Source organism: Actinia tenebrosa, unplaced genomic scaffold, assembly GCF_029948245.1.
Source record: "Actinia tenebrosa isolate PJP-AT-01 unplaced genomic scaffold, QUT_ActTen_1.0 PGA_scaffold11__36_contigs__length_13525064, whole genome shotgun sequence".
Classification (NCBI taxonomy): domain Eukaryota; kingdom Metazoa; phylum Cnidaria; class Anthozoa; order Actiniaria; family Actiniidae; genus Actinia; species Actinia tenebrosa.
This window is the reverse complement of record NW_028292571.1, coordinates 5721774-5749102: the sequence shown is the minus strand read 5'-3', so window position 1 is coordinate 5749102 and position 27329 is coordinate 5721774. Positions and strand designations below refer to the sequence as shown.

At 37.3% G+C, this 27329-nt stretch overlaps 2 protein-coding genes across 2 annotated transcripts; both read right to left on the bottom strand.

The window, feature by feature from the left end:
• Positions 1-1316: 1316 nt before the first annotated feature.
• On the bottom strand, positions 1317-25993 carry LOC116306769 (alpha-1,6-mannosylglycoprotein 6-beta-N-acetylglucosaminyltransferase A-like). Its single transcript, XM_089027164.1, has 19 exons — positions 25747-25993; positions 22841-22960; positions 22443-22519; positions 20657-20755; positions 19747-19812; positions 19151-19312; positions 18572-18735; positions 17710-17841; positions 16536-16672; positions 16172-16305; positions 15401-15466; positions 14281-14370; positions 6082-6165; positions 5527-5589; positions 5120-5236; positions 4110-4184; positions 3322-3424; positions 3067-3124; positions 1317-2615 (listed from the first exon to the last, which is right to left on the bottom strand). The coding sequence occupies exons 1-19, from the start codon at positions 25886-25888 to the stop codon at positions 2417-2419; spliced, it is 2088 nt and encodes a 695-aa protein (XP_088883290.1). The 5' UTR covers positions 25889-25993; the 3' UTR covers positions 1317-2416.
• Positions 7869-13083, bottom strand: LOC116290058 (uncharacterized). The gene is made up of 4 exons (XM_089027163.1): positions 12593-13083; positions 11423-11544; positions 10285-11319; positions 7869-10190 (listed from the first exon to the last, which is right to left on the bottom strand). The coding sequence occupies exons 1-4, from the start codon at positions 12996-12998 to the stop codon at positions 8169-8171; spliced, it is 3585 nt and encodes a 1194-aa protein (XP_088883289.1). The 5' UTR covers positions 12999-13083; the 3' UTR covers positions 7869-8168.
• Positions 25994-27329: the final 1336 nt, after the last annotated feature.

Genomic DNA, 27329 nt, shown 5'->3' with positions numbered 1-27329 from the left:
CTAAAACTAAGCGCAGAGAACATATAACTCCTGTTTTACGCCAGTTGCATTGGCTGCCTATTAAGCAAAGAATAACTTTTAAGGTCTTACTAATTACTTTTAAGATTATTAACGGTTATGCACTAACATATTTAAACGGTTTATTAGAATCTTATACACCTAAGCGCGCTTTACGCTCTGCTTCTAAGAAGCTATTGATAGTTCCTAAATCATTTACATCTACTTATGGCGATAGAGCATTCCCTATCGCTGCGCCTAAGCTCTGGAATAACCTACCAGAAATAATAAAAAATGCTGAGACTGTTAAACAGTTTAAATCTTTAGTTAAAACATATCTTTTCAAAGAAGCTTTTGACTGATCTATTGCGTCCTTACGAAATACAGATTATGCTATCTTATTATGCTATATTAATTTTAACCCTATATTGTTTTAACCATACTTTTATATTAGCTATATATTAATTAATTTGTTTTAGATTATCATTATTATAACATTTTAGTCTAGTTCTCTCTATATATATATATTATAATTATTACGTCTTAATTATAGTTTATTTGTGATACACATTGTAAACGCATTGAGGCGTAGCAAAATGCGTCATAAAAGATGTAAATTAAATTAAATTAAATCTCAAGTCCATCAACAGTTATCAAGCGGTTGAAACATGTAAAATGTATCTACCCATAATCCTTGTCGGTCTCAGCTTTGTAGCTTTTCTGGTGACTAACTTTATTGAAATAAGTGTATACACTCGATTGCAGAAACGTTGTAGTATACATTTATACATATATCTAATTTATTCAGTATATTTAATGATATGCAAAACAGAAAAATCGCTTTATTTATTGTTTGTTTCATTCAGTGACTGTCAAAAAAAAATTTCCTTGTCTATTAGATCGTACAGATTATAAATCAGTTGGTTTTAAGCGTTGGAAATGGCTATTTTGTATTATGCATCTCATTAGATATTTGTATAAATGTATACTACGTTTCTGCAATCGAGTGTATAATCTATATGAATACATAGATAGATGTTGATGGGTTACAAGCATTCCCAAGGGAGTCAAGAGACGAAAACACGGCGGCCATTTTGGAGCCGTTAACAATGGATTTTAAAGAAAAGCCTTTGCTAAATGGCAACATTTATCAACGTTATATATTTAAGTTTCCCTGTAATGCTTCACTTTTCCGACCTTTATAATTATAATTCTAAGATCATATAGTTTAGTTATTTAATTTTTAATTCTATTTACTGTTTTAGTTAGCAACCATAATTTTTTTAGTTTTATTCCACACACTTAAATATTTACACATATTAGTTTTGAATTATATTTTATTCTCTTCTATTCGTACTTGAGTACAAATACTAAATGTGTAGTTATCACTAATGAATAGAAATAAATGAATATATATTAATAGTTAGAGTGCTCACACTAAATCCGTGAAACAAATACTAATTTTTTGCACTAAATAGTGATAATTAAACAATAGAAAACAAAGGATTCTGTATGAAATATTATTATATGACCGTGAATCTTAGAGCCTGGACACTAGCAAATCGAGCAATCTGATTGGATAGATCGATTCGCGGACTGGTCTAGATTCTCCGGTATTAACCGGTCCGATCGCATATTAATCTTACGGCGAAAACATTTTGTCCTTTTCAATGAAAAGTGGTCATATAATAAAGCTCTTATCAACCGAGCTTGGTCGGTCTGTACGGGATAATCTTGATCTCGGTCGGGTACAGACCTCGGTCAAGATTATCCCATACAGACCTCCCGCTCGGTTAATAAGATCTAAGTACTAATATTAGTACTATTTAATGTTCACGGTTTTAGTGCGTGCACTCTATCACTATTTAGTAGTAAATAGCACTAATTAAAAAAAAGAAAACAATAGAATTAGCATAAGATAACACTATTTTGTGATATTTATGTTGCCCGCATTTAGTGTTTGTACTCTATATAAATTTTATTTAACAGATCAAAAACAGTTTTCCGTGTTTGATACTCTGATCAAAACACGCGGGATGTTGGGAGAACACGAGAGGAGCGTAGGAAACCACGACGCGTAGCGATGGGTTTCCTGTGGCACAGATCACGCTCACTTCTTGCACCATGACGTATACAAAAGCCTACTTCAAGATATGCTTCGCTTACGCAAAAATGTTTCATTGTGAGGCTTCGCGGTGCATAATGCTCAGTGATACGTAACAGCAAAAAAGGAATACATGTAGTTTAGCATGTTGTCTCGTACTAAAACCTTTGTGCTTGACAAAAGAAGCATATCTCAGAAGTGGGCTATTTCCTTTTGCTTCGCTTAAAAACCCTAACATAAAAATAGCCTGTCCTTCAGAAGGGAACTGTCTCTTGCTGTAGTTAAAAACTTTTCATGGGTTACCTGTGGTACAGTCTAGGTGCACTTCTTGCATAATGCAACTTGCTGTGGTTGAAAATCTCTACACGGGCAGAGTCGAGTATGTTTTGCTTTAGATGCAACACAGCTGAAAAGTAGTGGATGGTTCTGTAACACACAGGACTTCTCAGCGGAAATATAAGCTGGCATTACCAGGCTACCTCGGTCATCTCTGGTATCACATTCTATTCTTAATCTGGAAACAAAGCAGGAAAAAAATATATATATATTAATGTGAATTGAGAATGTATAATATACTAGGTGATCTCGGGGAACGCGCGCAAAGGATTGTCGTAGTTGATGAGGCGGTCCTAGTTTCAGTTGTTTATCGGCGAAAAAAGATCATTTTACTATAATTTCATAAAAGAATTGTAACCACATTGCACCATTTGACCCATAGGTAATCGTCAAAAGAATAGGTAGAATTTTAAATGCATTGCTAGTCCATAACGTAGCTAGGAAAGCAAAGATTCAGAGTATTTTTTTCTGACTTCTTTCTTTTTTGGAAACGGAATAACAAAGCTACGTTTTCAAAAATATCCGGATACATGTGAAGGGGGCTTTAAACTTATGACAAATACATAAAAAAACCTTCGTCTAACAATAATACATAATAGACAATTGATTAAATTGCTTGAAATACTTACTCTTTAAAACTTTCTTTTGTATTTATTTTATTAAAGAAAAGGGATTCGCAAAGAAGACCTGAAGCAAAAGTGAAAAAAAAAAAAGACTTCTACAACAACAAATATATTTTCTTTCTTAAGATACATATCCAGTTCCTAATGAGTGAGTGCCAGAGGTTGTTTCAGGGTTGGATCTGTGAGTTAGCCATGCCCTGACTTTGATCAGCCCAGAGGTTGTTTCAGGGTTCTATAAGCCTTGAAGGTTTAATGTCATACCTTTCTTCCAACATGCTTCTTTGCAAGATATTCCTTCGTCCCCTAGTATTAATTGCAATTCATCTTCAGGCGGCCATATCTTATCATAACCATAACAAAATTTCTGAAACAAAAAAATGTGAACATTAATTCTCTGGAAAATATATAAACTAGTAGAATCTTGGAAAATAGTCGCGAGAACTATAGTCTGGTTGTATTGTCTGGGTAGAGCACGAAACAAGAAGGCGGCGTTATGGCAAATGTGATTCTAATGATAGCATCACACGGTGCCTATGATGTTACAAGCATGAATACCAGAGATTCCTTCTCTTAGTTAATTTTCTCTTGGTGGATGTGATTGCTATATTCAATCTCGAGCAATCACATCCACTCCTTCTCTTAGTTCATATTCTCTTGGTGGATGTGATTGCTATATTCAATCTCGAGCAATCACATCCACTCCTTCTCTTAGTTCATATTCTCTTGCATCCACAAAACAATGGAATTATCATAGCAACCTATTAACATAAACCACCACTTTAGATCACGTGTCATGTTTCACGTCCTCTAAAGCGACAGTCTTATGATTCAACACGCGTCCTACTCGTTACCAGTTTCTCGCGCAACCACGGAAAGACAATACAGCAATGGAATAATAGCAGATATCGGAGTTACACTCTGTTGCTTTCAAACAATTGTTTCAAGTCGAGGCATTTGGGTCAATACAATGAAATGTATAGAAACTGACCCAAATGTAACAATTGTCTGAAGGCTATATAGTGTAACTCCGATATCTGCTATTGACTTACCATATTTTCAGCAAAAGAGCTTATTCTCTCTAGCATTCCTTCTGGTGTCCACTCTAAGGGAAGGTAGGGTTTCACCTATGTATCATTCAGTGTATAAAAAGATCGTTACGAGAAAACCTTAAAGTTCGTATCCGTGATAGATGTCAAGCAGACCTCTTTACCTTGGGCGTTATGTTTTTCCCATTTCAGACGACTTGCCATTCCCTTGAGTATCATTTTATTGTTTAACGGTTGTACATGAGAATAATCTTGAATATGGGCACTGCTTAAATAAAGAATCTTATTCTCTAGGCAGTGATACGTGGTCTGTAATGGTAAACATAACGCCCAAGGTAGAGGTCGTCTATACGCCCAGTACCCGAATCGAAATATGGCGGACGATTTGAATAACCAATGTACAGGACTGACTAGCCTCTTTTACATGTGGAAACGCTATTATGTTTCCACGTAAACACGAGGCTAGTAAGTCCAGAACGATAATACTTCAAATTGGTCGTCATATTTTGATTCGGTGTGTTGTGCTCACTGTTTTTCGAAATCGTAAATTGCTGGGTTTCATTTGACGTCATTTCCTGTCTCCTGTGGAATGTTCATCAGGGCCCGGTTGTGTATGAAGCCTGGATAGCGCTATCCAACGGATAAATCTTATTCAGTGGATAAATTTATTGGGTAACAGTTTCGACTTATTCACTGGATAAGGATATAGGGCCGTTTCGCAGGCTAACTCGTAAAAGGCTGATTAAGCTAATAAAATAGGCCCTTTGCAGCTCAGTAATCACGTGCTGATTAATTCACTGAGAGCGCAAATGAATGAACATCTTGATTCCCATGGGTGAAATATCCTGGTAAGCAAACAAACTTTCTACAACCTGTTTCGAGAGATCGTAATAAAACTGCATCGTTTCATTCAGTTCTTTACAAGTAGCTAAAAAGAATCACCAATTTAAAAGAAAATAAGAATATTTGCTCATCAGACACGTTAACTGCAAAGGGCCAATTGTTTGACTTACCTTCGTTTTAAGTATTTTCTTTATGGTATTTTCAACAACACTAACATTCTTTATGTCCACTGTAAATACGTGCGGCTCTCCAATAAAAGTTTCTGCGTACGGATGTTGTGAAGTAAGCTGGTATTTATAATAAACCGTAGTTAATAATTAGAACTGAATCATTGTCAACCTGTCAAACTGTCCGTGCGTCCGTCCGTCCGTCCATGCGTCCACCCATCCGTCCATATTTATTAAAGAAACCAACACTCAAAGCAGGCAACAAAATTATATCGTTTTGTCTTTTAATTTAAATAAAATGAAATGAAGTGAAGTGAAATCCATTTATGCATTATAAAATCCATGTTTAATGTCTCACGGAAATGGAACAATGGGAATACAACTTCTTTGGTCAAATACAATCTACTCACAGCACGAAACGTAGGCTTTAGTTGGAAGAAAGCAGCATTCAGTCGATTCTGAGGAGGGTCCAACTACAGAAGAAAAATAAGAAACCTATTTGTTTTTAGCTGCAATGTAAGACAAGAGTCAAGGAAATGGGTCACTGTGCACACATACGCGACTTGTGAAACTTTCTACAACTATTTCTAGTTTCATTGCTTTTTATAAACTGCGCGCGCTTTCACAGCTGCTTACTTAAATTCATCATTATTCTGATGAATGCTATAGAAGCTTTGCACCGTCACGTGACGGCAATTATCAATATTCTGTGAACTCAGACATTCCAACGGCTTGCTGTGAAATTGGCTTTTAGCTGCCGTCAATCAAAACTAATCAGTCGGTACCTTTTTCACTTTTTGACTGGCGGCAGCGAAAAAACAAATTTTAGCTTGCAGCTCGCAAATACCGAGTTCGCAAAAGTGATAATCCAGTAACGCCGGCGCACATACACTTACGCTTGTCTTAACGCCTCAAAAATGATCGACGCAGGACGCCGACAAACTAGCAGGGTAACTTAAACAAACCTTAGCGTTCAAGAAGATGTTACCATGAGCTATGGCTTCTAGTGGCGCAGGACCTTCGTAAGGAAAGCCTAATCCAATAAAAACCTAAAAATAGAGACATTTGAAAAAAAAACAAAAACGGTTGACTGAAAATGAAGATGCGATATTAAAAGTAAGGTAGAATGTTGTTTAAGTGGGTTAGTCTGCCTGGAAATTGAACCCACGACCTCCCGCACAACAGGCCAATATTCGAGCAAATCAGCGGTGGTTAAAAAGGCGCGTGTAGCGCATTTCGTCAACAACTAGAAAAATCAGGGGAAAATATATATCATAGCGATAGCAACTAAGACTCAGGACATCGTGGAATATCACATGAGCCGAACCTAATTGAAACAATGGATAAAAAGGCGGTCTTCTTCATGTAAAGTTCGACGTTTGACCTTAGTCTAATAGTGCCCCTTCACAGTTTCCTCCGCCATCTTTAAAGGTAGCCGCGCCTTTGCATCGAAGCGAGGTCAGCAGTGAGCTTGCAATGATAGAGAACTTTTTAACACCTTGGACAATTATTCACATGTCTCTATCATTGAAAACTCAGCGTTCGTGAAGCACGGCTTCCTTTCAATATGGCGCAGGAAACTTTGAAGGGAGATATTGTACTATCTTAAAGACTGTGGATTGTATGGAGCCATTTCAAAAAAAGGCTGGCGAAGGTCTGATTCCATGTTGCATATGTTGAATGCTCACACCAAGAAAATAAATGCACTTTCGTCAATGTGAATACAATCAGCGAAAGGTCACAACGATATGGAATTTTTCCAAACTCTGTCTGTGTAATTTCCAGGAAGAAATTCTTCTGTGCTGACATTATTTACATATGAATATGATACATTTAAGAGTGAATGTCAGTAAAAATCAAACAAAATTTGAAAATTCGAGGACACGGCCAAAAAATCGATTCGGCTTACATTTTGCCTATTGATAGGACTGGATGAGTAGGTAAAGGAAATAGGAGGGATTTGATCAAATATCTATTATTTTGAGAAATTACGAGCAAAAACGATTTCAGCCTGACTTTCGCTCAATCCGACCCAAAGCGACCTCGGTATTTAGGCGTTTTATAAGTGTTCTGTACAAACGCTAAAACAAAAGCAAATTTATTGATTGATCGCATCTATGTTAATTGGACCTAGTACAATCAAGATGTAGTAATTTCAACGGATATGAATTATTTTTGAGAAGAACGGAGGCCTTTTAAAATGACGACATGCATAGGGTGATAAATTCACCTGTAAACCACCTATCATTCGAGCAAAGAATAATGTATGTGGTATTTCATCAAAACTCTCAATATTTTCACCAGATATCCTCGAAAGGAAGTTCTTTAAGCTAAGTAAAAAAAATTCCGGGCTCTTTTTGATTTTGGCAGCATAAGCGCCCTTTAAGTTTCGCAAATATTGAGTCTTACTCCACACACTGAAATCGACAACAAACTGCATGCGCGAAAGAGGAAGTCAAATAATTGTTTTTCTAGACCGAAAAAATACTCAAAAGTACTTCTTCATACCTTAAAACGATTCCTTGGTATGTCTAGCTACTTTATATTTAATTATTTAAAATATTTTGGGAGTCAAACTGGAGTTTGAAATCCGCGCGCGGCTCGACTTTTTGGGACATAATTACGATAGTTAACTAAGTATGCTTTGGTGTATCGTAAGGTTCTGAAATGGCACATCGGTTGTGCTATAATACTAAATGAAAATAATTTATATTCAAACGTTAAGTCAAAAGTTTATTTCAGTGTCGTTTGAAGGAACTTTGCCGAGAACTTTCACCATACGACTTTTGATAAAATGCCAGTAATAATAACTTGTAGATTTCCAATTTGAATATTTAAATTCAAATTCCTTTTTACGTATTTGTTCAGTATTCAGTGCGGATACGTACGGATTCAGTATTCTCTTCCTGATTCCGTGGTTTTATGCAAACCTTTTTGGTGTCTTGTTTCAGTACGATCAAGCCGCTTCATAATCCACTCTTCACGAACTCCCGACCTTTTACACGCCGTCGAGTATAGAACACTATTGTGCGGATTGAATATAATGCAGACTTTACGCAGTACATGGACAACAGTTTTTGACAATATTGTTTATTCGTTCAATGTAGGGCTTTTTCCTTCTTTGGGAAAGGTCTTCAACATCTTCTCCAAGCTCGATGCAAACGTTCCTCAACTCCTCTACACATAGTTTTGATAACTTGTTCTTCTGAACCATTTCACAGATATTGAAATCGAAGCAAATAATCGGGTGATTTAACTGCACCGCCATCATTACATTGGCACACAAGGTGGAAAATTGTGTTTCAGTTTCTGCTGCATATATATCTTCATCGTCATTTTCCATTACAACTGGGCAATTGAGACGCTTCTTTGCAGAGAGGCGACTAAAGAAACCGGATATTTGCTGTTTGGTAAGCACTTCATCTGGGGGAAATAATCGGGCTCCGTCGGTACGTCGGGTTACAGCCATTGCCTTGGAAACTTCTTGGGGGTCTACTTTTCTTCCGCTGACTCCTCCTATTTGAAACTGCTCAGTTAAGAAGGCAGTCTGCTTTGATGTGAAACGCTTCTTTTTCTTCGCAGACTTGAGGGCCCAGCCCATTAGAAGAGCAGTTAAATCTTCCTTCCCACCAACCGCTTCACATTGAACGTCTGGAACTCGAGTAGCTCCCTCTGTCAGTTTAAAGGCGTATTCTTTAATTGCTTTATCGTATAGGGTTTCGTGCTCAGGCATTCGTTTGTGCCTTCCTGTATCAAGATGATTTTGAAGAGAAGAAAATCTGCTGTATGCTTTTATACAACCTTCTTCTGGACACGTAAATAACATGGCTTCATCATTATCATCATCATCATCATCATCATCTAATTCTTCTTCTTCTTCTTCTTCTTCTTCTTCATATTCTTCTTCCTTCTCTTCTTCTTCTACTTCTTCCTTTTCTCCTTGTCCCTCATTTTCACCAAACTGAATTGCATTTGAAGTTTTCTTGGTGTATCGGTGTCTAACAACTCGAAAGGCGGGGTTGGATGCCAAAGATGTTGAATTCAGGGTTTCTAAAGCACCGAGTTTTTCAGTAGATACGCCAAAGGTATCCCAAGGCACTAATCGGCCTGGACCAACATTGAATGCTCTCCATACTCGAATACCATTCATTTCGTATTCAAAGTTATTTAGCAGGCTTATACCATCCCACTTCAATGAAAGTGTGCTAGCAGTTGTAGCAGCAACATAGGTGGCCTTAACTCCAGTTAGTCCTTGTCCTGATTCAATACCAGTTTTGAGTTGTAAAGCGTTGTTTACATCATGGCCTTGATTTACATACCTTCCAATTGCCCCCTTAATTGTGGCTGCTTGGCGATCGCACGCCCCCTTTCCTCCCTGGGGATCCGAAAAGTCATTCCTTATTATAGTCACGCCAGCAAGATCACCAGCCAGCTTAGCAGATACAATGGAATTTCCGCTATGATAACAGCCAGCGTTGTCTTGTTTATAGTACGCTTTTTCCAGGTAAGGCATTTCCTTTTTCAGCAAACGAAGACAATCTACCATTATGCCAGACACCGTGCTGCTGTCTTGTGTACAGCTTTGAAACACATGAACAATGGTTGTAGACTCAAGGTGCTTGTTATCTTGTGACTTCCGAACAGCAACCGTAATGTGCCATGGGAGACCACGCTTGGCAAACCAGTCAGACTGGGCTTCTCTGAATTTCCGTGGTATATACTTCATTGCCCAGTCTGGTACCAAGAGCACAGATTTGTTATCAAGTTTGTTTAGGACGGAATGCTTTGCCTCATCTTGGTGGACAGATCGCAATAGATGGGCTTTCCAGGACAAGATAGCATCTTTAGCGCGTTGGAGCACATACACCATGTCACTTTTCTCTTCTTCATCACTACATGATGTAGTGGCGCATTCATTTTCCAAGATGCGAAATACGTTTTTCAACTGAGAGCATTGCGCACATGAATCAAGGTGGAGATGGTCACAATCGCCTTTGAAGTCTGCGTCGTTCGGGTCACTAAGCGCATAAACGCGACAATGATCTGAAATGGTCGACGATTCAGCAACATGCAACTAAAAAAAGAGATTAAACGGATCAATTGATTAAATTAAGGTTTCAGTAAATTTACACAGGCAACGAATGTTACTCTATTCGGTAGATACCAACCTTATAATCACCCTTCAGGTACTGTTGTGATGATCGTAATTGTTGCTTGATGTCTCTACCCCAAATTTGAGTTTTTCCACAATCAATTAGTTTGTCAACAAGGCTGTCAAGCTCGTCAAAGGCGTCACTTCCCTGTGCTGAAAAATTATCAAGTCCTTGGAGAGATGTACGAGTAGAAGCAGAACAAACGGTCAAAACTCTCTGTAGTGTTCGCTTGCTCATGGGCTTAAAGGCTGTTTCCTTACAGTATTGCTCATACTGTTGCACAACACGTTCTGGTATCATTGTCCTGATGACGTTGGGAGTTTTGACGATCTCACCAGTAGATAATCTTAGAAGCCTCTCTCCAAAAGGAACATCCTGGATAGCGTGAGGGCTTGTAATAAAAGAAACAAAATGCTCTAACTGAGACGGATCAATTCTCATTCTTTTGTTTTCCCAACTTGGAAGCGGTGCTGCTCGGCCATGTAACAGTCTGTGCCGACGAGCTATGTTGTAACGATATCGGGTCAGCATAGGAATATGTTGCTTAAGTTCTTTGAAGGTAATTTTGTCAGCCATCATCGACAGAATTTGTCGCCGCGTGCTCCAATGCTGTGCTATTGCATAACTTTCAGCATAGGCTTCGAGCAGTTCTAGTTCTTTATCACCTTTGGGTGTGATTTCTTCTTCGTCTTTGCCCACATTGTTATTTTCATACAACGCCCTCCAAAGGCTTATGGAATCTTCAGGAGTAAGAACATCTAACACAGCAGAAATACATTGCTTCGCTTTTCTTACGTAGCGTCGCTTCGTTCTTTCGTGGGCTTTATTCCAGGGTACTGATAGGGAAACGCGAATTGGACTTATATCTCGAAGCTGTAAAAAACCATTGAGCTGTCGACGGGGCTCATCATCATCATCATCATTATCATCATTGTCACATTTAGAAGCTTCGACGCTTTCATCTAACTCTTCCTCTTCTTCTCGAGAAGGCACATATACGCTTTCTCTTCTACACTTTGGAGTAATTGGTGAATCTGGTGTCACACGAGTCTGTGAAACAAAGCAATTCCAAATCAGTGTGATAACAAATAAGAAAAAACATTCGAATCAATAACGTAATTCAAGACTGAAAATCGAAATCTTTCTCACTCACCAGTTTCAGGGATTCCATATTAGTTGTCATTTCTTCTATATACTCCGTCACTTCTACCTTGGACTTTTCTAACTCTTCAGTCTGTAGTTTATCCAGCCACATACGGCATTTTGGACAAATTCCTATCAACAACAAGTAGGGAAATATACCTAAGCAAATTTATAACCGACTTCTACGGATTTTGCATGCGCAAATCTTCATGAAAAGCCACGTGACTGGACGGATTTTTAAAGTCAGAACAAAGAGCCGTATGTCTGGCCCAGTATGGGCCTTTTTCACGCGGCAGCCATGTTGGTTTACACAATAGATTCCACTACGCGTATTCTGGAATTCAGAATACATTTATGCTAATGAAACAAGATTTTTATTCTCATAAGAATAAACATGGCTGCTGAGTGATAAAGGTCCTTAGTACCCGGGTCTTATAGTTTGGTAACCACTAGCTGTTATTACAGTTGACCCCACAATGAGAGAACCTTATTTGTTTTAATGATCATTCAAGCGAGACTACTGGATCGATACAATGCATAACGAGTCATTGCAACCGTAATGACAGCTATTGACTGTGTGGGAGAGCTGAGACAATGGGCCTTTTTTTTTGCAACAACAGGTCACGTGACCCTACCCCCTTAAAATGAACAGTTGTGTCAAAATCAACATCAGAAATGAAAAGAGCACCTCGATATTATTAAAAGGGCAAAAGTTTTAGCTCATAACGATGACTATAGGAGAAATGGCATTAAATTGCCATTTCTCCTGTGTTACATGTTATAAGCTGAAGCTTTGCCATCTTGCTAATATTGAGGTGCTTTTTCCATTGCTGATGTTTATTTTGACTCAACGTCTCTTTTAACGGGAGTTAGGGTCACGTGACCTGTTGTTGCAAAAGGCCTATTGAAAACTAAATAAATAAATAAAATTACCATCAAATAATTTAAAAATTTAAAAAGTCTCAACAATCACAAATTTATTAAGTGATATTCTTATGAGCATGACATGCACAAACATATTGGGAGATACCCCTGTCATGAACACTTAGTAACTCATTAACCATTGACTTAAATCAGTATATACCATCGCCTAACAAGCCAACACTATAAGAGCAGTAAACATTTCATAACAGCAACAAATTATAACATCTCATAAATAAATTAGTTTTTCATTGCTTACCAGAACCAACAGGGATAAGCTCGTTTGTTATCTCCATTATTTTGCGAGACTGAAAGAAATTGATTCCCCTTTGTGCCAGTGGAACACGTCTTGAATCTCTTGCGTGTTTGGAAATCGAGGGGGGCATACAGCATGACTTCCTTGTCCTTCTCCAACCAATTCCTAGCCTTGATCGATGCGACGGACAAATAGTCATCTCTTGAGTATTTGAACCCGATAAATTGAACATTCCACATCGAGCAAGTATGAGGTCCACCTCAGTCTCTATACCGAAAAAATCGAGCGATTTCTTATGATTCGCTATTTCTTTACAGCAAGACACTAATGGAATTACGGTTTTAGCTTTTCTCGCACGATTTTCTGCGCCGCATTCTCCTCCGCATATGATCTTGAAGGAACACGACATCTTGTTTGTAAGACGACCAAGTGAAAGTAATCGGGGGGAATTTGAATTTAAATATTCAAATTGGAAATCTACAAGTTATTATTACTGGCATTTTATCAAAAGTCGTATGGTGAAAGTTCTCGGCAAAGTTCCTTCAAACGACACTGAAATAAACTTTTGACTTAACGTTTGAATATAAATTATTTTCATTTAGTATTATAGCACAACCGATGTGCCATTTCAGAACCTTACGATACACCAAAGCATACTTAGTTAACTATCGTAATTATGTCCCAAAAAGTCGAGCCGCGCGCGGATTTCAAACTCCAGTTTGACTCCCAAAATATTTTAAATAGTTAAATATAAAGTAGCTAGACATACCAAGGAATCGTTTTAAGGTATGAAGAAGTACTTTTGAGTATTTTTTCGGTCTAGAAAAACAATTATTTGACTTCCTCTTTCGCGCATGCAGTTTGTTGTCGATTTCAGTGTGTGGAGTAAGACTCAATATTTGCGAAACTTAAAGGGCGCTTATGCTGCCAAAATCAAAAAGAGCCCGGAATTTTTTTTACTTAGCTTAAAGAACTTCCTTTCGAGGATATCTGGTGAAAATATTGAGAGTTTTGATGAAATACCACATACATTATTCTTTGCTCGAATGATAGGTGGTTTACAGGTGAATTTATCACCCTATGCATGTCGTCATTTTAAAAGGCCTCCGTTCTTCTCAAAAATAATTCATATCCGTTGAAATTACTACATCTTGATTGTACTAGGTCCAATTAACATAGATGCGATCAATCAATAAATTTGCTTTTGTTTTAGCGTTTGTACAGAACACTTATAAAACGCCTAAATACCGAGGTCGCTTTGGGTCGGATTGAGCGAAAGTCAGGCTGAAATCGTTTTTGCTCGTAATTTCTCAAAATAATAGATATTTGATCAAATCCCTCCTATTTCCTTTACCTACTCATCCAGTCCTATCAATAGGCAAAATGTAAGCCGAATCGATTTTTTGGCCGTGTCCTCGAATTTTCAAATTTTGTTTGATTTTTACTGACATTCACTCTTAAGCTGTTGAGCAACATGCAATATGCAATATGCAACAGGCAACATCAAACATGCAACATGCAAACTCACCGTTCGTCTCGCTTCGATGCAAAGGCACGGCTACCTTTCAAGATGGTGCAGGGAACTGTGAAGGGGACTATATAAATAGCTCGCATTCCAAGAAGATATTTTTGCTTTTCTTACTTGTCACCAGACGAAGGACCAACTTACTGTAACGCTTCATTATAAATACCTTTGATTGATCGAGTAGTTTTTGTAGATCACCACCTTTAAGGATTCCATGGTTAATGACGTAATCAGGCAAGCTTTTGAGATCACCTTCCTAGGATTTAAAAGCAGCTGATTAACTTTCTTTCTTATTTTCATTTATTTTCTCTCTTTATTTCTCTCTTTCCCCCCCCCCCCCCCCCCCCCCGGTACACGCGCGTTAATCAGAAATAGTCAAAACTTCCCGCTTTTTTCAAGTTGCTAGACGCGCGTACCATTTACCCGTAAGAAGTTCCCGCCTTTTCCTTAAATACAGTCTTTTACGTTTGAAGTCTTCCTCGTAGGATATGTTGTTCAAAGTTCTTATCGTTTCAAGCGGAGATCAAATAATTGAAAACAATTCTAATTTTATTTTTGCGGTTTTTGCGATCCGCCGGACTCGTAAACCAACGTCTATTGGTAGACGAGCATACCATTTACCGGAAGTCACAATTTTTACTGTGTTTTCTTCCTTTGTTATACCTACGCGTGAATCATTTACTGGAAGTCAAAAATTCCCGCTCTTTTTATGGATCTTGGTAGACAGCACACCATTTACCAGAAGTCACAATTTTAACTGTGTTTTCTTCCTTTGTTATACCTACGCGTGAATCATTTACTGGAAGTCAAAAATTCCCGCTCTTTTTACGGATCTTGGTAGACAGCGCACCATTTACTAGAAGTCACAATTTTTACTGTGTTTTCTCCCTTTGTTATACGTACGCGTGAATCATTTACTGGAAGTCAAAAATTCCCGCTCTTTTTATGGATCTTGGTAGACAGCGCACCATTTACTAGAAGTCACAATTTTAACTGTGTTTTCTTCCTTTGTTATACGTACGCGTGAATCATTTACTGGAAGTCAAAAATTCCCGCTCTTTTTATGGATCTTGGTAGACCGCGCACCATTTAATAGAAGTCACAATTTTTACTGTGTTTTCTCTTTTTGTTATACCTACGCGTGAATCACTTACTGGAAGTCAAAATTTTCCGCTCTTTTTATGGATCTTGGTAGAGCGCGCACCATCGAAGTCGAAATTTACCGTATTTTTCTTTGGCAGAAGCATGTAACACTTTACAGAAATCAATCTTTAGCACTGACTTACCGGACCCGAAGTTGTGGCATGCATTTCTAGATACTTGCTCAGTGTGTCAAGGTAGTCTTTATGACCCTGTAGAATACAAAATTATAAAATAACTGTTATACATCTCGCATTCTGATTTGTTGGAAGCGAGTGCTTTATGAGAGCACACAGCACACAAGCGCCCTTTGCATTTTATAAAAGAAATAAAAAACTTGCTTGCTGCGCTGTGTGGAGTTATAAAGCATTTGGGGATTGGTAGAACACTCGAGAAGTGTCAAGAAGCACTCCGCTACGCATCGTGCTTCTCCTAGCACTTTTCTCGTGTTCTGCCAATCCCCGCGTTCTTTATAACTGCACACAGCACGCGCGCGCGTTTTCTATTCCTTCAATACAATTTACTTGGAACATGTGTCTACACAATATCATCAGACGGTATATTAATTAGCCTGCGTACCGGCCCCAAGGCATGGGATTGTGGGTAACAGAGGAGAACCACATTGACGAGTCCCATCTTCCATACATCTGTTCACTGGTTAAACAAAGAATTCACTCGAGCCATAAAGGTAGTTGGTAATTTTAAAGCATTTTTTAAATTCGTACCTAATAGCTAAGATAGAGCGCTTTGACTTTGAGCAGTGAATCAATGCATGCAAAGTGGATATCTAGTTCTTAATTGTTTGTTTTCATAATAGCCACTTTAGTTAAAGAGAACCCTTGTATTGAGGACTTCCCGAGACAAACATAGTCGTCCAGCCAGTCGTCCAGCAAACTAGTACCATCTATGTGTCTTACCTTCCAAAACCGTGCTTCTTTACCGTAGACAAGACCTATAGGTTTCTTGCTCTTCTTCTCTACTTTCTTCACCTTTGTGTCGTTCACAGGCGAATCCACAACAAAACCCAAAAACGAGTTATCGGGACTGTGGGCTACAAAACATAAAATGAATAACAAATAAATATCTTTTTCAACAATAAATATTTGAATTTGTTCTTCTTTGTTCTACATGATATTTGAACTGAACTTGGTTGATTTTTCCACCTGCAAGCCTTCTTCATAGCGTTCATTCTTTTCTTTTACTTTGTTTGGCGCTCGGGAACCCCGTGTCGTAAGGAAGAGAGGAACATACGTCGTATGATCTAAAACTATCGATACTCACGAAACATTGTAAAGATCTGGCGAAGATTGACGTCAGCATTTGCCCAGGGTGACCTGCCACCAGGAATTGGCTCGGAATATTCAGCAAAGTTAAACTCCGCGTCCGTGCCAAATGAATCTAAAATCCGTATCTTGCACCTGTCAAGGATTATATGCAAAATATTCACCTTTAAGCAAACGTAGAATATCGACGAACACTCGTACGGGACTCTAGCCCATGCGCGCGAAATTACTGTTCCAAGCAATATAATACTCCTAGGTTCATAGTGCAGTTTTCGTATGACTGTGAAAAATTCACGGCACGAACACGGCCATGACACGGCTAGGGATACGCCAGACCAATCACATTGCACGAGAATTTGCTCTTCATCCAATCAAATACCCATAAACACGGAGTGGGCACGGTCACGCCAAGGTCACGGCAATGCCAGACCAATCACATTGCGCGTGAAAAAAATCAGCCAATTAAAATTCTAGAAAGTATCACGGTCACGGCACCTCACGCTTCCGGCACTGAGCTTTTCACAGTCATACGAAAACTGCTCTAACAAATGACTAGCAGTGTTTACCCCTTACTGAAAAATCTTAATGAGATTCACGCGTTTCATTCAAATGATCTGATATCAAGCAATATAATATTCTCAAGTTGATGGCACATGACGTCGTGCAGTGCTTTCTCCTTACTTGAAGACTGATAAAAAGACTATGAGATTTACATTGATTTTCCTCAAACCGACGTGAAACAGTTTCTAGTAGTTAGTGTATAAAAGTCAAATAGAGACAAAAGAAAACAATAGTTTTACTAACCTCTAATACTCTACTAAGGCTCATGTCAAACGTCGAACTTCATGAGCCGAACATTGTGACATCACAGAAGACCCCATGTTATCCATTGTTTCAATTAGGTTCGGCTCATGTGAAGTTCGTTTTCAAATATCAACATATATGAGTTGAGCGTTGTGTGCATAGAGCATTGAAAGCAGTCCTAGTGTGCGTGAGTGAAAAGTGTCCCCAATCAATGCGAAAGCGTTAGAACGACTAGACACTTGAATATAAGATTTTTATTTTATTTTTTTACCTTAGCCTAACGGTCTCACTGTAAGAGGAAAATCATTCTATATTGATGATTGATGACAAAAGAGCAATGAAATGTAACAACAGGGTGGTACTCGTACCTGTATTGTGAATGGTTTGGCCCTACAGCAAACGCTATCAGCTTATGCCCATTATAATCAGTGAATATTTGGTCATAGTCATCGTCTCTAGAAGCGCTTGCACAATTTTTTAATTTGGGAACATTCAGCCTTCTAGAACCAAAAAACATACTTTAATATGAAGCGTCATAGCGAATTGTAAAGAGGGGAGGGGGGGGGGGGGGAGGATTTTCTTTCATAACAATTAGTGGGAGCTAATATAATATCTACAGTAGTCTACTAAAAGACTGTAGTTTGGGAATGGGAGACTGAGGATATGTTTTGAAATATCAGAAGGGCTTTATGCATATGTTTATAATAATAATAATGATGATGATGATGATAATAATGATGATGATGGTGAAGGTGAAGATGATCACATGTTGATCACTAATTTGATGGTAATGGTGATGATTGTGATGATGATGATGATGAGGATGCATATTGATAAGGATGTGATGATGACATGATAAAAAATTACAGTGTTGCTGATGTGGTCGTTTGAGCACTATAACCAATGAATCATTGTGAATAGGAAGAGACCTTAATTTGCGTCAGCGACCATAAACAATGGTTCCAAGTGAATATTGAATTACCTACAGTAAATCCAACCTCGATCATTGTTGCATGGTCACTCAAGCAAATTTGGAAAGGGTCAAGTGATGAAGTTTATTACCTGTTCCGAGGTAGGGGAAAAAACTAGGTCACGTTGGCACATGAGTGCATCATGGGGCTGTTGTTTTAAGGGACAATATATTTCCAAGATGGCGTCTTTTTTGTCTCCTATAACATAACATACCCACAATGCACTGTAATGCAAACGCAAACGGCTAAGAATTCTTACTTTTTCAGGTCATCTGTGTTTGCACTAATATCTAGGTCATGACCCAGAATGTAGAGCGAGCAAATTAAATCAGTCCACTGTACTAACTCCCCAAGTGGTCCTCCATGGTATGCATACTCGAAGAAACGTGGCTCTACAGAAAACGTGCCCATAAAGAGAAGAGTCTAGAAAAGAAATAGTGGTTGGTATGTACCAAAATAAGAACCCTTTAACCAAATGACTGATTTTCTGAAAGACCAACTGATTGACTCTATAACTATGACCGACCCACCAACCAACGATCAACACATACAAAAAACAAAAAAATAGTTCCAGAAATTACCAACATCCCCCTCCTCCCCCCCCCCCCACACACACACACCCTCCACAGAGGAATTTGGGATTTGTGGGGAGTGGGCAGAGGGGGGAGGGGGTCAGATAAAGAAAAAATTACAGAATTTGTGTGGAAGACCGTTGAAATTTCCAGCGTTAGGGGTGTGTCTTTAGGAAAATTTGAATTCCTTCATGGGTGACTAAATACTGGAACTACACAATATGAATAAAAGGCACACTAAATGACTAAAGCAATGGCTTACGTACTCTTTGAGCTGCTCGTTTTTCTATTTCTGGTTTACGCTTTCTCAAAGCTTTGGCTCCCTCTACCCAGTAAGGCCAGAATCGGGTAGCACGTTCTCGCATCCATGACCATTTATCATCTTTGAACCACTTCAGAAGTCCTTCTATATCTGTGCGTATTGTGGCCTAAGTTTAAAACATATTTAGAGAAGATATATCAGTGGTAATATAGTGTGAAAACTGACAACTAGTGACACACCTAGGAATAGCCATGGATGGTGGGAGGGCAGACAAATGAATGGATATATAAATGGATGATGGACAAGTGCAATGTGGACTATGGATGGATGGATGGGATATGTAGATGGATAATGGATGCTTGACAAACAGACGGAGGGAGAGACAAACGGACAAATGAATGGATGATGGACAAGTGCAATATGGACTATGGATGGATGGATGGATGGGATAGATGGATGATGGATGCTTGACGGACAGACTGAGGGACAGATAAAAGGACAAGAAAGAGTAGAGTGTATCAAGAAAGTATTGAATTCAAGATGCACGAAAACCTTATCTTATAATAAACAATATTTTTCAACACATGATATAATTGTTACCTTCTTTCTTGATAACAGTGGATCAGGTTTCTCTCTTCCAGGAAGTAATGGACACCATGCCTCTGCCTGGAAACCAGAAACAAAAACATATATTAAGTCATAAAAATTAAGTAATAATTACAGTATGAGTGGCTGTGTTGTATCAGATATATCGGATACAACACGGACACAAATACTGTAGATTGCTTGTCAAACATCTAGGTTAGTTCCTTTGTGTTTCACTAAAAAAATTTCAAAATTAAAATGAATCTGGCCAAGAAAATCCAGCTTAAGGTTTATGCAAATGAACACAATTTTGTATCAGATTTACAACACTCTTCATGGTCAGGATTTCTGTTGTTTTCCTCATGAATTATTAATGAGTTTGACAATAATAATAAAGGTCCTTACTAATATTATATACTTGACGAGATATATACTTTTATGCACATGTGGGCATATGGAAATGGACATGCGTGTTTACTAGTATGAAATACCTCTGTCTAAATTTAACAAAACTGCCTAATTTCAGAATTTACTACTAATAGGGCCTCACTGTTAGTAATTTCATTAAGCTAGCAGTCTGTCTTTCTTCACTATTTTGTGGCTCTCATGTTGCTGTTACATTAGGCCATCATGTAGCTTGTCAGGATTTACTCCTAAAGGCCCTGGTGTTGGTATTTATTATTACAGCATGCAGTCTTTTGTTTGTCGCTAGTTTGCGGTTCTCGTGTTGCAGTTACAAGGCCATCATGTCACTTGTCAGGAGTTTCCCCTAACAGGGCCTTGGTGTTAGTAATCATGATTAGAGCAGTCTTTCATTTGTCACTAGTTCCTGGCTCTTATGCATGTTGTTAAAAGGTCATGGTGCTTGTCAGTATTTACCCAGCTTAACAGGGCCTCATTAGGCACTTATTGATATTATTATTACCTCACTCAAAAACTTGAGAATAGTGCAGTCCTCTGAAGGTATAATATGATGCTCATCAATGTAACAATCTGTACTTTTCTGCCATAAAGCCTTGATCCACTTAAAAGAAAAGTTGAAAAAAATCATGAATATTAATGAATAATGAGGCACAATAAGTATTGAATTATTATTATTATTATTACTATTATTATTATTATTATTATTATCATCATTATTATTAATGAAGAAGCAGGCTGCGTGTGCAGATGACTTTTGCACCATGCCAGAGAGGTGCATTGCAAATACAGTCCTTTGACTAAACGTTGTCGCTGATCGGATCATCTCTACGCGCCTAGACTGAAAAGGATAATGGGTAAATTACCCAGAACTTGTGTCATCCAAACTGCTTGCCAGTTTAAATCTTCGCCCTATGCTTGAGGCATGGTTTTAGCAAATTAAATAGGATCGAAAACAGCGAGCTCAAGATGTGTTAGATAACATATGCGGCAGCTATAGTAACTGTGAATTAATTATCCCCACAATTCTTTTCAGTGTAGGCGCGTAGGGATGAAGCCGATCAAACAACAACGTTTAATCAAAGGACTGTATGCTTAGAGTGTTATACAGCATAGTTCTCAACCAATCAGAAGTTGCTTGCTTATCATGCAAGGTGATAATTGTATAAAAAACAGTATGTGGACTACCTGTATAAGAACATGGACTAGCTGCTATTGCTGGTTTTCACATGACGTCATCAAAACATCAAAATCTAAATTTTAGATCGTATAAAGACATTTCTCAAGCATGTTTTAGAAGTCAGTGTTATAAGTCACAAGAAAAAATCTCGAGTCATTTCGATGTTTGGTTCCCGAGTTATGAAGGTTGAGTTTGTGTCACGCAATACCGTCACCTCTCTCTCAATAGCGATGAAAATATTGAAATAATTTACTTTAGTTGAAAGATTTTCTCTTAGACACGTTTAAAATATCCATTTAAAGTATTTTTAATTGAGATATTGTCAAACATATTAAATATTCCATCATTTTAAGTCTTTGGAATTTTGTCCGCCATGATGGTGTACAAACTTGGAACACCAAGATGGCCGCTCCATACATTTTAACCAAAAATTGCGTCATGTTTACTCGCCTATAGTTCCGCAACGAAATGCTTTACAGCCTTAAAATTTGGTCAGCATATGTAGATTGGACTGCTTTACAAGAATTTAGAAAACTCATTAATAATTCATGAAGAAAACACAATAGAAATCATGACCATGAAGGTGATTTTATATCTGATAAAGATTCGTCTTCATTTGCATAAACTTTAACTTGGATTTTCTCTATCAAACTTGGTTCATTTCGTAAAAAAATCGGTACACAATGAGAACAAACATCATAAGTTTTCTAAGCCGTTCAATAATCTCGCAGATCGTGTTTTATCGGGTCTAAAACCACTCGGCTGCGCCTCGTGTTTTATACCCGATAAAACACTCCTGCTCGTTTATTAAACATTACATAAAACTTCTATTTCATTATAATGCGAATTTACGCTTTTGAAATTCTTGATGACGTAGGTGAAAACCAATAATACAAAATATTAAAAAAAATTATGATAAGCAATCATTGGACATTTAAGTTGAGAAACATTTGTGATTTGCTAGTGGCAAGCGAGCAATAATTATTTGCTGATGTAAAGGCAGACTGAGGCAAACAATATTGCTTGTGAGACACTTACAAATCACAGAAATACTTTGTGATACCAGGATTTGATAATCTGTATGACCATTAGTATTGATTGTAAATCATACCTTAACTTTGTGAGCACAGAAGGGATGTCTCCAGTCATTTGGTATCACACATTTCCTCTCTTTTATTGCAACAACATCTGTGAAATAATAAAATGGACATTTTAGTTCAATGTTTTCATTGTTAACTAAGTCTATGTACAATTTTATTGGACTTGGCATATTGCATGTTTAGTATACAGTAAACAAATACTGTGATAAAAAATATTGTCTTTCCCTTGATTTTAATTATAGATAACTTTCCTTGCTCTTATATACAGGCTCTTTTGTTATCCTAAACCTGACATTTTTTAAAATCTGTGACTTAGATCAGCCTAGAGGTTGTGTCAGGGATCTTTGAGTTAGCCTTAACCCAGCTGACCTAGTTCAGCCTTCTGCATGATAACATTGAGGGATTTTACCTTTCTTTTGGTTTTCTCTACTTCCAGGTAATACCAGTTTATCACGTACTTCATATGTTTGTGAAACTTTTCTCTCAAGGTTTTCTAGACGCTGCAAAATGTTTGGTAATGTTGCTTCATCTAAACAACAAGCAAATGGATATGCAATTAATTATTATGTTAAGTATATGCACAACTGCTAAAAAATAATACAGTTGACAGTATATTTAAATAATGAAGTTGTTCGACCAGCAAGCATTGCACTTTGAAGGTAAAATATAGACTGACTCCAGACAGACAGACTGACTGAGTGATCACTAGCTGACTGACTGGCTGACTGACTGACTGGCTGACTGACTGACTGATTGTCTGACTTCAGACAAATTGACTGATGTACTAACTCACTCACTCACTCACTCACTCACTCACTCACACACTCACTTACAGACCTACTGACTGACTGACTGTTGAGACTTGCTTGCCATATATATATATACAGTGTATATATATGTGTGTATATATATACAGCTATTCCATGTAATCGAAGCATTATTTGAAATGTTTTTCCACATTTTGATATCACAAGGCTTTGCAATATCTATTCTTAGCAGCCATAAAAAATGCCATTACAAACAATATATAGATCATCATCTACGTAGGGCATTTTAGAATAGCCCCCCTCCCCCAATATTTCTGACCTAATCCCCCCCCTCCCCCCCCTTCCTTTCCCAAATACTTTTGACCTAGCTGGCTACAGGCCTATCTAGTTATGTGCAGTCCACTTGGAGAAAGATAACCAATCATGACATAGAGTGAAATAACAAAGAAATCAAACTTTACCACAATCAGGAGCAAGCATATAATAATGAAGCCTACATATCTAAGAAAAAAAACTGTTTAATAAATTAAACGAGCAAGAGTTTTTTATCAGGTTTAAAACCAAGAGGCCATATGCCTCGTGATTTTAGTCCTGAAAACACACAATCTACGAGTTCATTGAATGACTCCAAAAATTCCCTGGGCTTGCTTTAAGAATATTGAGTGTTTACCGGGTATCAAGATCCATGCACATGATGGATTGGAAAGACCTGATAAAGTCTAAATGCTCAATAATTATTCATGAATTTTTGAACATGAATGAATCGAAAGGTTGTGATTGTCTTAGGTCAATACAATATTGATTTTCCTCGCATAATTGGCTAAAGTTTTTTTTAATCTTTAAACTCTCTTTGTCCTGTTATAATTAGTGTGTCACTACTGTAAGTAATCTGCATGATTTACATGGCTACTACATCAAGGTTAGAAACATGCAAAACTTTTAGGTCGTGTAATCTGATGCTCTACAAGGATATTTTTTAGATTGCAGATAAGTAAATTGTACAAAATCATTTAAATTTTAATACTGATAAGCAGAAACTCAGAAAAAATTTGGGGGGGACGTTTTAGAAGCTTTATACATCCTGCTTTAATGAGAGTGCAATAACAAAAAGAAGAAAAATAATTAAATTAACACACAGCTAGGGAGAGAGAGAGAGCATTCGCCTTAAGAGAGGATGTCAGCAAAAATCGAACATACGCTGGCAACAGTCGAAAAATTGAATTTGCTCATATTTTAGTATTAGGCAGACCTTGATGCGATATAAACCGTGGTATACTTCATTTGCCAAAATATCGCTTTATTTCCGAGAAAAACAAGGAGATCCCATTTGTGCATAATTGACCCTCTGAGAGAGCCAAAATATCACCCAACTTCAACTGCCTCGCGTGCCTTTGCAAAAATGTGTATGGACTTGATTGTTGAAAAACTTTTTTTAACATTGTCTTGACTTTAAATCTGAAATTTTATTATTTTCCAATAAATTTATGTTGGTGAAAATTTTTTTATTACCAAGCTACTTTGGCATGTCATCAAATATAAAGAACTTTCAAAAAATATTTAAACCATGTGCTATATAAAATTAGAAAACTCATTAATAATTCATGAAGAAAACACAATAGAAATCATGACCATGAAGGTGATTTTATATCTGATAAAGATTCGTCTTCATTTGCATAAACTTTAACTTGGATTTTCTCTATCAAACTTGGTTCATTTCGTAAAAAATCGGTACACAATGAGAACAAACATCATAAGTTTTCTAAGCCGTTCAATAATCTCGCAGATCGTGGTTTATCGGGTCTAAAACCACTCGGCTGCGCCTCGTGTTTTATACCCGATAAAACACTCCTGCTCGTTTATTAAACATTACTAAAACGTCGATATTTAGAAATTGAGAAGTTAAAACAATGTTCTAATCGTGAGTAAAGTGATTGTTTTGGGTATTTTGATCTCTTTGAAGTTGGATGATATTTTGGCCCTCTCAGAGGGTCAATTATGCACAAATTGGATTTCCTCGTTTTTCTCGGAAATAAAGCCATATTTCAAAAAACGAAGTATACCACGATTTGTTTTGGCTATATGTCTACCTTATACTTGAACATAAGCGAAATCGATTTTTTGACTGTTGCCAGCAAATTTCGATTTTGTTTGATTTTTGCTGACATCTAATCTTAAAGATAGAATTAAGAGAGAAATTGAAAACGAAGCATTAAAACAGATAAGTAATAGTACTACTATAAAAATAATCCAAAATTTATTCACGGTTTTTTAAAGACGTTAATGTTTAGAGAATTTGAAGACATAATATCAACATGTTAAGTAATTTTCATATATGGATCATTAATTACGTGTATCGATTCATGTTTGAAACCTAGATAATTCTGAAACAGCAAAGGGGGAAATAATTCCAATATTTGTTCCAACAGCCTATTAGCATGAGGAAGCTTTAAGCTTACAACGGTATATAAGACTTATAATAAATAATGATGATCTAAGTCTTGTGTAGCGTGGTAAGCTACTAGGCATGCTACATGTACTAAGAGCTTACCTTGTTTTTCTCTTGAAGTCTTCGCTCCCAGCTCGATAAGATTCGATCCAAACAACACAGACAATATAAAAAGGAAAGATAGCACAATAAAGATGAATCTACCGACTATTTTACATCGTTTAAGACGGATCATAGAGACCATTACTCTTACTAAATACTAAACGTTAGTCTTGTTTGATTGAACCAACTGAGTATGACGATAGTGGTGGGGGACTAGGTACGTTAGTTGTATCAGCTATGACAGCTCCACGTGGAAAGGTCAGTAGCATAGTAACCAAACCCATAAACTAAGCATTCAAAATTCAACCATAAATTAAACTTCGACCTAAAAGCAAACACACCCTAAATAATATAACGTGAAACTCATAATTTGTAACATAGGAAAATATGAATACTCGTTGAGTATTTTGAAGCTACAGACCTTTGAAAACGACAAATTTTTTCAGTCAAAAAAATTCATTTGTCAGTCCATGTAATTAAAACAAATTAATTTCTCGCTTTCTCTTAAAATGTCCGAGTCTAATCCCTCGATATTCTCTCTCAGATATCGGAGACAGCTGAAAAATAACAGTGGATTTGAAATTCCACTCGGATCTTGAAACCCCAATAGAATACAGCAACTCGTATTTGAAACATTACGTTACATTAAATACTGCTGCAGCCGGATGAATTTGTAACGTTTCTTGCTATATTTGCTTTGGCTTCACTTTTTCGGCGCTAGCCGTCACTAGGTATAAATTGTTTTATATTGTGTTACGGTCACCAAGAAGTTCAGACATTGTTCTGGAATTTCCGTACAAATGTACTCAGTACTGACTTTAAATGAACTATTTACTTGGTTAATATTTAGTTAGTTCTCTAAATACTAGTAAATAATCATTTTTTCTAGCTTGATTGATGCTTTTCTTACTGCTGCTAAGATAGCTAACTAAAGAAATCTACCTAAATTTTCTCTTTAAACTCAGTGAATTTGTATGGAAATCCGAGAACGATGTCCGAATTTTTTGGTGACCGTAACACAATAAATCCAAGCTAGCGCCGAAAAGGTGAATTTGGCACCGAGCCCCCTCCACTGGGGACATTACACTTGATCCTCAAGTCTCGGCAAATCCTACATGTAAAGCAAAGTAACCATAAAGGATGTCCTTCATGGTATCTTTTTTAATCGAATAGCGCTCGCTATCGGTATTACCTGTAACAGTTTATTTTATTTTGTTTTATTTTTTCGTCGTTCACTGAGGAGCAGTGAAAGGCTTATGCAAATAACCCACTCTGAGAGTGAAAATAATTCTGTTCGAAGTTTAAAAACGATCGAGGTCACAAATACCAGAAATTTAGCAGATTAATAAAATGGGCGAGCCACTTTTTGCAGTTGTTACAGCTTATTTTATTTATTTATTTACTTTTCGTCGTTCATGTGAAGGAACCGATGCAAGGCTTATGCAAATAACCCGACCGAATGAGAATATTTGGTAAAGTCTATTCGAAGTTTAAAAACGATCGAGGTCACGAAAACAAGAAATTTAGCAGTTTGATAAAGCGGGTGAATAAAAAACAGACAGGCCCTGAGTAAAAATTGAATA

Excerpts from the sequence above, each read along its gene's own strand:
- LOC116290058 (XM_089027163.1), bottom strand. The coding sequence starts at position 12,998 with ATGTCGTGTTCCTTCAAGATCATATGCGGAGGAGAATGCGGCGCAGAA. Across the intron at positions 11,320-11,422 it reads ATATGGAATCCCTGAAACTG|ACTCGTGTGACACCAGATTC; the intron begins GTGAGTGAGAAA and ends TTTGTTTCACAG. Across the intron at positions 10,191-10,284 it reads ACCTGAAGGGTGATTATAAG|TTGCATGTTGCTGAATCGTC; the intron begins GTTGGTATCTAC and ends CTCTTTTTTTAG.
- LOC116306769 (XM_089027164.1), bottom strand. The coding sequence starts at position 25,888 with ATGGTCTCTATGATCCGTCTTAAACGATGTAAAATAGTCGGTAGATTC. Across the intron at positions 14,371-15,400 it reads ATGCCACAACTTCGGGTCCG|GAAGGTGATCTCAAAAGCTT; the intron begins GTAAGTCAGTGC and ends TTTAAATCCTAG. Across the intron at positions 6,166-14,280 it reads AACTACTCGATCAATCAAAG|GTTTTTATTGGATTAGGCTT; the intron begins GTATTTATAATG and ends CTCTATTTTTAG.